The 11,348-nt window shown below is 38.2% G+C and overlaps 2 protein-coding genes and 1 long non-coding RNA gene across 9 annotated transcripts; all 3 read right to left on the bottom strand.

The window, feature by feature from the left end:
* Window positions 1-268: 268 nt before the first annotated feature.
* LOC135636184 (uncharacterized) lies at window positions 269-881 on the bottom strand. The gene is made up of 2 exons (XR_010495831.1): window positions 739-881; window positions 269-577 (listed from the first exon to the last, which is right to left on the bottom strand). It is a non-coding gene; the product is annotated as an uncharacterized LOC135636184 (long non-coding RNA).
* Window positions 882-1,559: 678 nt separating this feature from the next.
* Window positions 1,560-4,150, bottom strand: LOC103983262 (heavy metal-associated isoprenylated plant protein 47-like). 5 transcript variants are annotated; one of them, XM_009400484.3, is made up of 5 exons: window positions 3,704-4,145; window positions 2,707-2,751; window positions 2,527-2,608; window positions 2,209-2,287; window positions 1,560-2,122 (listed from the first exon to the last, which is right to left on the bottom strand). In XM_009400484.3, the coding sequence occupies exons 3-5, from the start codon at window positions 2,530-2,532 to the stop codon at window positions 1,779-1,781; spliced, it is 429 nt and encodes a 142-aa protein (XP_009398759.2). In that variant the 5' UTR covers window positions 2,533-2,608; window positions 2,707-2,751; window positions 3,704-4,145; the 3' UTR covers window positions 1,560-1,778. The 5 variants fall into 5 exon arrangements, with proteins under 5 accessions (XP_009398759.2, XP_065003871.1, XP_065003872.1 ...); XM_065147799.1 differs by lacking the exon at window positions 2,707-2,751; XM_065147800.1 differs by lacking the exon at window positions 2,707-2,751 and having other exon boundaries at window positions 2,527-2,603.
* A 1,472-nt stretch (window positions 4,151-5,622) lies between these two features.
* LOC135635904 (probable galacturonosyltransferase 4) lies at window positions 5,623-10,317 on the bottom strand. Of its 3 annotated transcripts, none has more exons than XM_065147363.1 (9): window positions 10,079-10,317; window positions 9,905-9,939; window positions 9,712-9,819; window positions 9,529-9,643; window positions 9,141-9,349; window positions 7,976-8,247; window positions 7,427-7,784; window positions 6,757-7,338; window positions 5,623-6,273 (listed from the first exon to the last, which is right to left on the bottom strand). In XM_065147363.1, the coding sequence occupies exons 1-9, from the start codon at window positions 10,176-10,178 to the stop codon at window positions 5,998-6,000; spliced, it is 2,055 nt and encodes a 684-aa protein (XP_065003435.1). In that variant the 5' UTR covers window positions 10,179-10,317; the 3' UTR covers window positions 5,623-5,997. The 3 variants fall into 3 exon arrangements, with proteins under 3 accessions (XP_065003435.1, XP_065003436.1, XP_065003438.1); XM_065147364.1 differs by having other exon boundaries at window positions 9,739-9,819; XM_065147366.1 differs by having other exon boundaries at window positions 9,775-9,819.
* Between the last annotated feature and the right edge of the window lie 1,031 nt (window positions 10,318-11,348).

The raw sequence follows: 11,348 nt of genomic DNA, 5'->3' as shown, positions 1-11,348 counted from the left end.
ATCAAAAGTGGAGAAAGATAAGGATTGGATGAGTAAACTATTACTTAATTTACATATTTTTGGAACATATCTCATGCATTCTTACATGCCAAGGATTTTTTTTGTGTAAATGTTGGGTATTATTGCAACTAAGAGAAGATACAACCATGCATGTTGAAGATAACAATTTGCATTTAATGTGTACATAGAGAGGAAATCGAAGAGACACACATTCCCTACCTTGCTTGATAACCAAGTCAGATCTTTATTTATGAGAGAGAGAGAGAGATGTGGTAAGTTCATCTGCAGCATCTTCTTCTTGTCACAAGGAAAGAAGTGATAAGCTTCAAAATCATGATGCAAGTACACAGAAAGAGGTGTTCATAGATTGAGGACAGCTGAAGGAATGGTTTGTTTCTTCAAGGACTTCGAAGCCTTTCACAGAATGGGATTGGGTATTGCTGCAGGATTCCAGATTAGAAAGTAGCAACAACCTGGGGAACGCCTGTGAGACAAAGCTTGATAGGCTTCAACCGTGTGGTTCTTATATGGTGATGATTGCAAGCTATTGAAAAACACATCAACCAACCCAGCTTCTCTGTCATGCATGAATCAAACTATAATTAGTGGGTTTGATTAGACATGTTCCGAAATCAGTGTTGCTCTGGTGAAGAAACAAATCTATTGGCAAGACATTTTGCATATAAAACAGAGGTTTACTAGGAGCAAATCCATACAAAAGAATGGGTAGATAATTACCTGGAGCCAAAACATGAATATGATTGCAGTAATTGTTGATCTCCTGTAGAAAAGAAGACATCCAATTGCAATGAGGTGGGGCAGATGATAAGGGGAGATGACTGGTTCTCCATAGATCACATTTGTGTTTCAGAAAAGATAATTCAGTCTAACTGGAATTTAATATTTGAAAATGAAAAGCTTGCCTGCTATGACTAGAATTATTTTCCAAGACTGATTCAAATGAGATGCAGTGGATTGTACACAATGCAGTCGATGAGCTCTCCACATGCAGTTCTTCTCTCATTTCTTCACACTACCAAACCAAAGCATCTTAACTTGCAATTAGCTTTTTAACTTACATAAGATCATCTGGAATTAGCTACATTTTAATACAACAGAAGAAAATAAAAGTAAAAGAAGCAGATATCAGTATACAAAGCTAGGAAATTGCTCACAGTCAAAATTCTACATACTCTGCAACAGACTAAGCTGTGTTCTGTCACTACCATGCTTTCCTCCGCAGAAACTGTTTGCCTCACTGCCTTAGCTGCTCTGCAAGTCTACGTTGTCATACTAAAAATTGGGAAACACATCAGCAGTTTTACATAATTGTAAAACCATAAATTCAAACACTAGTAAGAACAATTATATACAAAAGAATAAAACTTAAAACTACTTATGTGTGCAAGACCTTGTAAATGACCTCTCAGCTAACAGTAACAGGCTGATGAATAGTGCATCACCTCTATTGCTTGAGTCTCCAGTGTGATCCTCGTCTTTGACTCATTCATAACCAAGAAGAAATGAAAGAGCAGATATCATAATCCTGAGCATAAAGGTTCCAAACTGGTCAACATAACAAAAGGCGAAAAAAAAGTTTGGTACACAAAGCTCCTGCCGTTGTGGAGCATAGAAAGTTCAAAGACTATGTTCAAGTTCATATCCATGTGGCAAATATACATGAGAAAGTACCTACCTTCTCCTTATCATTCCATTCAAGTTCCATATGAACAAATTATTCAAGCCCAAACCAACATGACATTACTTACAATAATATTTTACATAATCGTGCAAAAGCTTGGGCGAGAGGCATACCACCCATCATGGATGGTATGTGGGTGTGGTGGATAATAATGGTTGTAACCATTTGAATATGTATTGCAAACTCCATTAGACATCATCTGCGGAGGTCCACAGTAATTGTTGTAACATTGTGGTACTTCCTGATGGCCTGGCACCTCACACTCCTGAACCTCATCAATGCTCGCTCTGCTTATACCAATGATCTCTGCATAGCCCATCTTCTGCCTTAAAATGCTTGTTAAGCATACAGAATCAACCCCTTCTCCAGTCACTACTACACGGTTCCTGTTCCTGCCTTGTATTGCAACAGATTCCACACCTACCATAAGGAATCCTTTGTTAGGCTGATAGGAGCATTCAACCTATGGTAAACTTAGTGCCCAGGACATATAAAAAAAAAGATACCTCTCACACTTGATGCTAACTTCAGGGCCTTGTTGCGGCACCTGTCACATATCACATTAATCTTGATCACTATTTTCTGCTGCAAAACCAAGCACACATGTTAATTCCATCAATCAGATCATCAAAGATCTTGTTTTCTTTTTTGAATCGCTTCAGATAAGTAATAAGTTATGCTCAACAAAAGAAGTTCGCCACATAAACCACCCAATCGTCTTGGGTAAAGCTTGCAATCAAAATTTATTTCAAGAATCCAAAAGCGTGACAACTATTTAACAGTCTTTATAAATGATATATTTTAAGAATTATTGTCAAGTGTACCTCCATCCTTTTTTGTAGGGAAGAACTTGCAAAATTTTCAAGCTATATAAGTATGATGGAAACCTGCGGAAAGGATCCTGTGCTGAGAAGGTAAGAATGATGGTTAAGACAAGCCTGAGACAGGGAAATCATAATACTACAAGATTCTTGCTGAACTTTCAATGAGCAAAGCTTGTTTACTGAAATTCTAGCAACTCCAGGTTCAACGATGCTTCAACAATTGCCCTGTTTGATGGAAATTATGAGGATTTTGTTTAATCAAGAAGATGGTACTAAAGTCTCTTGGATTTTCTTAACTTGATATAAACAGGATATTATTGGAAAATCAATTAAATCTAACAAAATCTAGCTATGTATGCATAAAGTTATTATTTGAAATGATTTACAAGCCCTAAACCATGCAACAAAGCTACTTAGTGATTCAGAATTTTATAAAACGAACGGATAAATAGAGACAAAGTTGAATTACTGCTATCTGTCGATTTTTTTAACTATTGAGACAGCAGATAATTTCATGAAAGCTTAATCCTTCTATTTCTCTTTTTAGAAAAAAAAGCTGATAAGACAAAATGAAGAATTAAAAAATAAAGTTCGGTGACTTCAGACATCTTCAAATAGGAAAGGAAAAGGAAGAACAAGTAATCAGATTCTGAGTAAAATAAATAGGGTACTCCTGAAACAAAATAAGAAAGACACATAAAGCAAAAGAAAAAGGAAAACAACAACCAGATCAACGAGCTGATCGACATGACCAATGCCATCTGACGCATCAAAATCTTCATAAACCAAGAGTGTTCAACAGAAAATTAACACATGCATCGGGACTATCGGCGACAAAATCTCTCTAAACTGTTATAGAATCTACCGTATAGATTATGAAGGCCACTATAGTGGAACATACTGGTTCTTTCATTTCTGTCTATAATTCTTACATAGAAACAAAGTGGAGCAATTCACACAATTTCAACAACAAAAAGTAGAATATCGTAGATTGAACATCATCTCATACTTGCCAAGCAATGAACACCCATGCATATTTTAAGATTCCTGCATGCGGTTGAAAGGTTCAAGCCGACGCATGACTGCATTCATGATTCCCATGCAAACATTCAAAACATGGAATGGCATTTCAGATGTTCTGAAATGAGGGAAACATGGAGCACAAGAACTCACAAACCTCTGCTCACAGCCGAAGATACGATGAACCGTAGAAGACCAAGTGAGAAACGCACGTAAAGGATAAGAAGGTATCACTGCCCTGTTGTACTCTACGTTCCATCTCGCTATTTATGAGCTCGCAGAGGATAAAGGCCGCATCTTTCTTTGGATAGGTATCGTCGGGAAGTAAATTTGGCTTACCATATGAGTCGCCAGTGGATCGAGCAATGATAACCAAATCGCAGTATCCTCGTCCCACGAAATCCCGATCCACCAGCCGTTCTTGGCCTCTTTCTTTCCTTCCTTTCCTGGTTCGATCTTTCTCCTTCCTTCTCCCGGCCGGTCCCTCCTCCTCCCGGGCATCGGGGGAATCCATAGGCTTCTCGCCGCAACGAGCCCTAACCATGGACTTGAATCGAGTCCGACCCAATCAGATCGGAGTCTGCGCGGATTGGACCCAATTGACATATGAATGATTTCTTGTCTTCCTATCTCTCTGTAATAAATATGCGGATTAGATTCATGTAATGCAACTTAAATATCAAGATCTCGATCGATGGAAACCATTCTCAAATCTTGAAAATATGCACGCAACAACATACAAATTAAATGTTGGTGAATTATGATTAGGATGCTTCGATTAGGCGAAAGAAATAACCAATTAATAAGATTATTTGTCTTTAACCTATTGAAGAGTAAATGTAGATTACTCATTTAAACCTTGTAGATTACTCGTATAAGCGAATCTGGCATTCATTTTTGGCTTAGGAACAGGGAGTTATGTGGTCATTCTTGTCGTCATTAACCCATATTAACATGACATAGAAATATGATGTACTTAACCCTTCAATAACAATGTCATAGGATAATATTTATTTACATTCATATCATAATTATTCATAATAAGTTTGGGTTAACTCGATTGACGTTTTATACACTATTTAACGTAATAATTTTTTTATTTTTTAAATAAAACTCAAAGCTTTTCTGTTTGGGTCAACAATGAAAAAATAATAATCATTCCTTCTATAATTTTTTTTTTATACTTGTCATTTTCGATTCATCTAAAATTTTCAAATTTATCATAAATTTATCACTTCTGATAACTTATCATAAATTTCTAAATTCGAATCCTATTTACATCATTTATTTTAAAATAATTAATTAAAAAATCAAAGTACTCCTCCTCAGGAACATATAATTAAATTATACAGCGAACAATGTAGAGAAGACAGTCCACCGACATGTGCAACAATTCATTGCTCCTGGGACCGACCCTGTTCTTTCCAGCCATACAAGAGCTGATGGACACATCAACCTCTTGACCATCACCTCACATGGAAGGCATGCAAAGACAAAAGCCCTCACCAGATATGAATAAATGATGCACCAATTTGTCATCAATATGTCACTCAACACTTGTTTTCTTATCTGCATTCGGCACCATGCATTCAGGGCTCAGAATACACAGGTATTGAGAAGGGACAAAGGTAAGAGACAAAGTGCTTTGGCCACCGAGGAAATCCAATCAACAATCACATCAGTGTCCTCACAGTCATTATATTGATACGACAGATGAAAGCATTAAGTACATGGGGTAATGGCTTAGTCAGCTGGAAGAAAATACAGAGGCTCTCATGTTGTTAGGTGCAAGAAACCATGGACTCAAAGTTGTTAGTTTGTCAAAGAGGGCTCGACATGTGAATCATCAATGTTGTCAACTTAAAAGAAAAGGGACAGGAACTTACAGCTGCAGTATTTATGATGCTCGTGGAGGAGTTGATAGCTTTAGACCATGCCTGCTCATGTTTGTAATTTGTTTAGGACAGATAGCTTTTAGAACTAAGTCGAGTTCTGAGGAAGTCAAATGAGATCAGCAAACCAACAAGACTGATTCTTGACTACCAGAGAGAAGCATGATAAAAACACAAGTTATAATGATGAGAAAGAAATCCATTGCAATTAAATCTGAAGCCAATTGAAACAATTGGGCATACAGTGGTTTTACATGAAAGTGCTACAACACAAGTTTATATTACATGAAAACTTTGGAAGGAAAAAAAAAAAAAAGTATCCCATGATGTAATCCCTGATGCCTAATATTAGTAACGAAGCATATACAGTAGGACAGCATTTGTGCAGATACTAAAACCATGGGAACAAGAAAAGCTACAATGAATACGAGGCTATCGAGAAAATTCGAGCAAAATCGAGCTGAGCAGTTTTAATTCGGTGCTGAGAAGGAAAACAAGAAAGAACCTCAAAAGATACATGGAAAGTGGGTCGGAAAATATCTGAGAACCATGTCCAGTCTCAAGGATTGATGTTGCATTCCCGTAGGAAAATGTGATTGTAATCTACATTCTTAGACCAATAGCCACGATACTGAGGTATGCCAATATCCAACCAAGGCTTCATGTTTCCATTGTAGTGGATGACTGCTGCTTGCTCAATATCCTTGTGGTCTACATGTGGGTTATACCCAAGGCCCAAAACATGCCACCGACGATCGATGGAAAGTGTACGGTTGTAGAATGTTATTAAACCAGGAGGAAGACTTCCCAATTTCCATAGTTGTCTATCAATATTCTGTGAAAAGCATAGACATGAGACAGATTGGAGATATATGAAGTATAGAGTGCAGCTGCAAAGTCAGATAGAGAATTTCAAAATCTAGCATACAAGAGAGGCCTGGGAGATCTTTTACGTTTCTAACTAAATAAAGACAAAACAGAATTCTCTTTCTCCAAATAAACAAACCAGTTACCCTGATCACACTACTATATTGGCATGTGACACTAGAGAAGTTATAAGCTTATCCCACACCTATAAACATGGTAACCACATCACCAAGGCTCAAAAAGTTGACTGCCTTTCTGAAGAAGGTTCTGGTTCTCTAATTCAAATTCTCCAATATTGAAAAGAATATGAGACAAGATAATAATCCAAGATTTCAAAATCTTGACTGGAAAAATAGGTTATAATGTACAAAAGCAAAGCACGAGGGATAAGCAATGTATACAATAGATAACAAGTAAACAAAACATTAGAAAGATATGCATCATATCTTACCAGATTCTGCCAGTAGTGATAAACTTCAGTAACCTTCTGCTTCCTCCACTCATCCAAATCAAACACATTCATTCCGTACGCCCAACCACAAGCACGAGGATTGAATCTCTTGGCAATAAGAGGATTTGAGAAATTAAGATACTTATCAAAACGGTGAAAGCTTTGTCCACATGTCTCAATTGCACCATTGACTTTTCCTTTCATATTGATCTCCCAAAGGCCAGTCAGGTCTCTCCGTACAACAACATCATCATCTAAAAACACCACTTTGTGCAGCTTTGGAAATACCTCGGGTAGGTAAAATCGCAGGTGATTTAAGATGGATAGGTACTTTGGGTTTCGGTACTTCAGGTTTGCATCAGAGTTTGCAGTAGCATGATGAGTCCTGAAGTAATAGTCGATCATGGACTGTGACCTCAGCTGTTTCAACACTGGACTATAGCTGTCATTTAGCCATGTAAATTCTTCAATGTTCTGAACTTGAATGGCAGCTTTTCCAGGTGGGTTAGCTAAAAACCACATCCTCATGGCTGCATAGTTCAGTCTGTCAGTTACAATGTGGAAAACATGATCTGATGGGTTCTGCAAGAAAGATATTTCTGTTTAACTAACAGAAGCAAACTGAAATCAATAAATTAATATGAATAGCAGCAATGTATCAAGCACTGACCTTAGCATTAGATACAGTTGAGTTCACCACCACTGCTGTAGCCAACACATTATCCGAAAACAAAGCATAGTGAAAGAGGTCAGGGTCTTCAAGTTTTTCTTCATATGGGAACTGCCGCTGGCTAGAGTTCATAGAGAAGTACTCGGCAGAAAGCCTTAAAGGAAGACAATGTAGACCTTTGGGAATGGTCTTTGCAGCAAGTTGTGCTAGAAATAATGACTGTTTCTTATGAACTCGTAACTGTTCCTCGCTGGAGTGAACCATAGCACGGAGCTTCTTTACAACAGCAGCACAATCATCTTGGATCTGCTTGCCTTTCGCCAAAGTTAGCTCCATCGCCTTCAGTCTCTCATATGCACTAAATTAGACACCATGAAAGTAACGTCAAGAAAACCATAAGAGCAGAAGCCATGTATATATGAGTACAAGTACATAACATCCATATACATGAATAAAACATGCAGATTAATCAACATTACATAAGAATTAGAAACAAAATTCCATCAAACAATCAGATAATCAGAAGTTATTGCAAATCCAAGCGCTTACTTTCTTGGCAGATCAGAATCCTTGGTTGCATCCCCAAGGGCACGCTGAACATCCTTTATACGTAAACGTAACTCCCTTACAAAGTGAGGATTCGATCGAATGGGCCCGATGCTGAGATAAACCTTTGCACGAATTAACTGATCCTTGAGTTGCCTGACCCTAGCATCAGGAATTGTTGTGCTGCTGCTCTTTTTCTCGCTAGGAACTATATGATGTTTTTCAGTATTGTTCCTGGGAGGCACCTGTTTAACTTTCTCTTCAGATTTGTTTTCCTGAAAACCAACTAATAGGTGAACTTTGGTGGCATGGTTAGAAGCAAAAGATGACAAAAGGGACTGGAGGCAAATACTGCAAATTACAAGTTAAATGATTCTCTTCAGCGAGTAGTCATGTCATTCTTTTCTCTTCACTCTCTTGGTTAACATCAAAAACATCTTCCAAACTAATCTACGGCTCCTGCAGATCTCATCAAACTACCTTTTAAAGGGGCTTAAGCTGAATTCATTCAGATCTCCCATTAGTTATGAACTATTCTGATGCAATAGAGATGGTGACTTAAAGAAATTAAATTGAGAAAGCTTCCCAAATAATAATATCAAAAGTACCCATCCCAGTTATCGCTTTCTTACAAGCCTATTCTGAATATGTTAATTTGGTTGTGATGGATTGACGTAATCATTTATGCAGTTTATTATGTCAAGATTGCCATAACATTACAAGGCTAGTGCACCTATACACAGTTGTATCGCAGAATTTATTATATTTAATTTTCCCACCAAAGCATAGAAGTATGTCTCATGTCACCAATATAATATAAGATCTTCTTCCATCAAGCCACATCAGCAACTTATAGTTCATATGAATTTCTGTAAACAGTAGAGCATCGAAGTGCTCCAGCAACTTCAACAAAAAAATTTTCCCACCACAAAGAACTGTCCGAAAAGCACAAACAGATCATAAGTAAGTTCAAATAGGAAAAAAGTAACAAGTCATCACCAATGAAACTATGTAAACTTCATATGATCCCACTGGTCCACATACAGAAGCAACAATTAACAATTACAGTATGATATCCCCAAACCCAAAGATAATATAACTAAAATGGGGAAAAAAGAAACTTATATCAAAAGAGATGAATAATCTTAAAAATAAATAGTTAAGATACCTCTTTTTCTGGAACAGTAATTGGAATAGTATGTTGGGATCCTGTTTCCTCCCTGTTCTCTTCCACTGACTCAGGCTTCTCTAAGCTATTGTTTCCAGTCACCCCATCGGTCACTTCCTTGATCACGCCCTCCTCTGGCAAACTCCTCTCATCTACTGCAGCCGACAGAACTCTGCTCTTGTGCTCCTCAGATTTCCCCAATGGCAGTTCTGTAAATCATTGAACAAATTAACAGTCATCAGCAACCTACCACTTCTTGGAGATAAAACCATATATCTTGTGACCTTGAAAAGACCTCCATTGACAAGAGATCTCTGATCTACCAACACATCAAGATCCACAAAGTGTAAAATTCTTCCAACAGAAGGCAAATAAAGGGGAACCCGACCTTTGGCGGTTGAGTCTTTCGATCCATCCTCCGGAGTAGTCAGAATCTGATTGGAATTGTTTGAATTATCGGAGTATACGACTCCTATTGGCTCCTTCACAGAATTCGTCAACTCCTGTAACAGAATAGGATATTTTTATAGTGTCAAGATCAAGATCTTGCGAAAGAGAACCAAGTCTTCACCGGAACTTTGAGATCCAAAAGACGCACGGAGGCAGAGAACTTGGGAGAGAATTCCAGTGCTACCTGCGCAAGCGCGCGCAGTTCCCCGACGTCGGAAGTCCCAAAGCTCTGGAGAAGGAACAGTCGTCCCGTGAATTCTTCTAAGATTGTGCATCTCCAAAATTGGAATTAGAAAGGAAAAGTTAATACTTACCAGACTGGAAGCCTCATCCCCGACCTCATTGTTTGCTGTGCAAACAAGAAGAGAAAGAAGCATGAGAATACCATCAAAACGACAAGAATTTCTCAGAAATCATCAAGCACAACCCCCATTTCCCCCTTAAAAAATTCGATCCTTCCCCCCGTCCCCTAAAATTCGGGCACTCACAGCTGGGATTGGAGGATGCAGAGAGCCGATCGGTGTAAAGAACGATGGGCGAGAGGACCGTGAGGCAGAGCAAGGCCAGAACGAGTCTCCTCCTCGTCATCTTCAGCCGTCGCTCATCCTCCGCCGGGAAAGCCTCGCTCAAGACACGCCACCACCCACCCTCTTCCCTCCACTGTCCCCAACAGCAAGGACGACCAGGAGAGGGAGGCGCCGACGGGAACCGCTTCCGGCCTCTCGTCGAGGGCTGAAGCAGGCACGAAACGAGATGGGGAGCGCTTACGGCTTTCCTGCCCTTTTCCTTCTTTTTCTACTAAAAGGAGTATATACACCTGGCGAAGCAGATAAACACACCCCCGTTACGTACCATCTACCCCACCACGCAACTCTGTTCACCGGGAGAGAGTGCGAGAGAAGAGATGCGTAGTTACTCGATTAAAGGGAGTGTATGTATATATCGGACATCCCAGCCGTCCATTAGGCTTCAAAAGCCCGTTGTGATCGATCTGATGGACAACGTATATATACTTCGACGAATCAACTTGTGGATGGAGACAGTAACGTGACTGGATTAAACGATGGACTATTTGGGTTACAATTATTTTAATGTGGCTCGTCTGTCTCCCACAGTCTTGGTTGGTCTGATTCGACCATTGATCGGAAAATAATTAAGAAAGACGAAGTTGAATTGGATCCAATTTGATTGATTTTTTATTTAATTAAACGGAAGAACCAGCCAATTTGAGTTTCCTGAAAGAGAGTATTGGAGACTTTTTTAGTCCTTTTTTAGTGTTAATAATAATCTAACAAAATATAAAAATTGCTGGAGATTTTATAATCGAACTATCATATATATATTGTGAGAGTTATTTTTTAATTATTTTATTCATTCGATTAAAAAAAATCGGAGGCGGAGTGGGACACCCTCTGCTCCATTGGCGCCACGTGGTGGGCCATCAAGTGGGGTCCACCTCCATGTGCGTTGTCACTGGTCCAATTAAAATTAAATAAAATAAACACTAGAGAGAGAGAGGGGTCAATCGTCACTGTCTGGTCGAATAAATAAATAAATATATACATATAATGGGTTTTTTTAGAAAATATTCATATTTTTTAGTATTTCTTAAAAAGTATCTTATCTTTTTTTTTCAAATAATATCTATGATTTAAAAATACCTAAAATATCTCTCAAAAGTGTTTTCTGCTAAAATTTCTTATATATTTTTATTAATTTTTAATTATTATAATATTTTATTTGTCTTATTTATTTTTT

The sequence above is a fragment of the Musa acuminata genome, chromosome BXJ3-4, assembly GCF_036884655.1.
Source record: "Musa acuminata AAA Group cultivar baxijiao chromosome BXJ3-4, Cavendish_Baxijiao_AAA, whole genome shotgun sequence".
NCBI lineage: Eukaryota > Viridiplantae > Streptophyta > Magnoliopsida > Zingiberales > Musaceae > Musa > Musa acuminata.
Note: the sequence above shows the minus strand (reverse complement) of the source record. Positions and strands in the feature narration are given on the sequence as shown.

Excerpts from the sequence above, each read along its gene's own strand:
- LOC103983262 (XM_065147798.1), bottom strand. The coding sequence starts at position 4,047 with ATGCCCGGGAGGAGGAGGGACCGGCCGGGAGAAGGAAGGAGAAAGATC. Across the intron at positions 2,288-3,885 it reads ATCCACTGGCGACTCATATG|CAGAAAATAGTGATCAAGAT; the intron begins GTAAGCCAAATT and ends TTGGTTTTGCAG. Across the intron at positions 2,123-2,208 it reads GTTAGCATCAAGTGTGAGAG|GTGTGGAATCTGTTGCAATA; the intron begins GTATCTTTTTTT and ends TCCTTATGGTAG.
- LOC135635904 (XM_065147363.1), bottom strand. The coding sequence starts at position 10,178 with ATGACGAGGAGGAGACTCGTTCTGGCCTTGCTCTGCCTCACGGTCCTC. Across the intron at positions 7,785-7,975 it reads GATTCTGATCTGCCAAGAAA|TGCATATGAGAGACTGAAGG; the intron begins GTAAGCGCTTGG and ends TGTCTAATTTAG. Across the intron at positions 7,339-7,426 it reads CAACTGTATCTAATGCTAAG|AACCCATCAGATCATGTTTT; the intron begins GTCAGTGCTTGA and ends TCTTTCTTGCAG.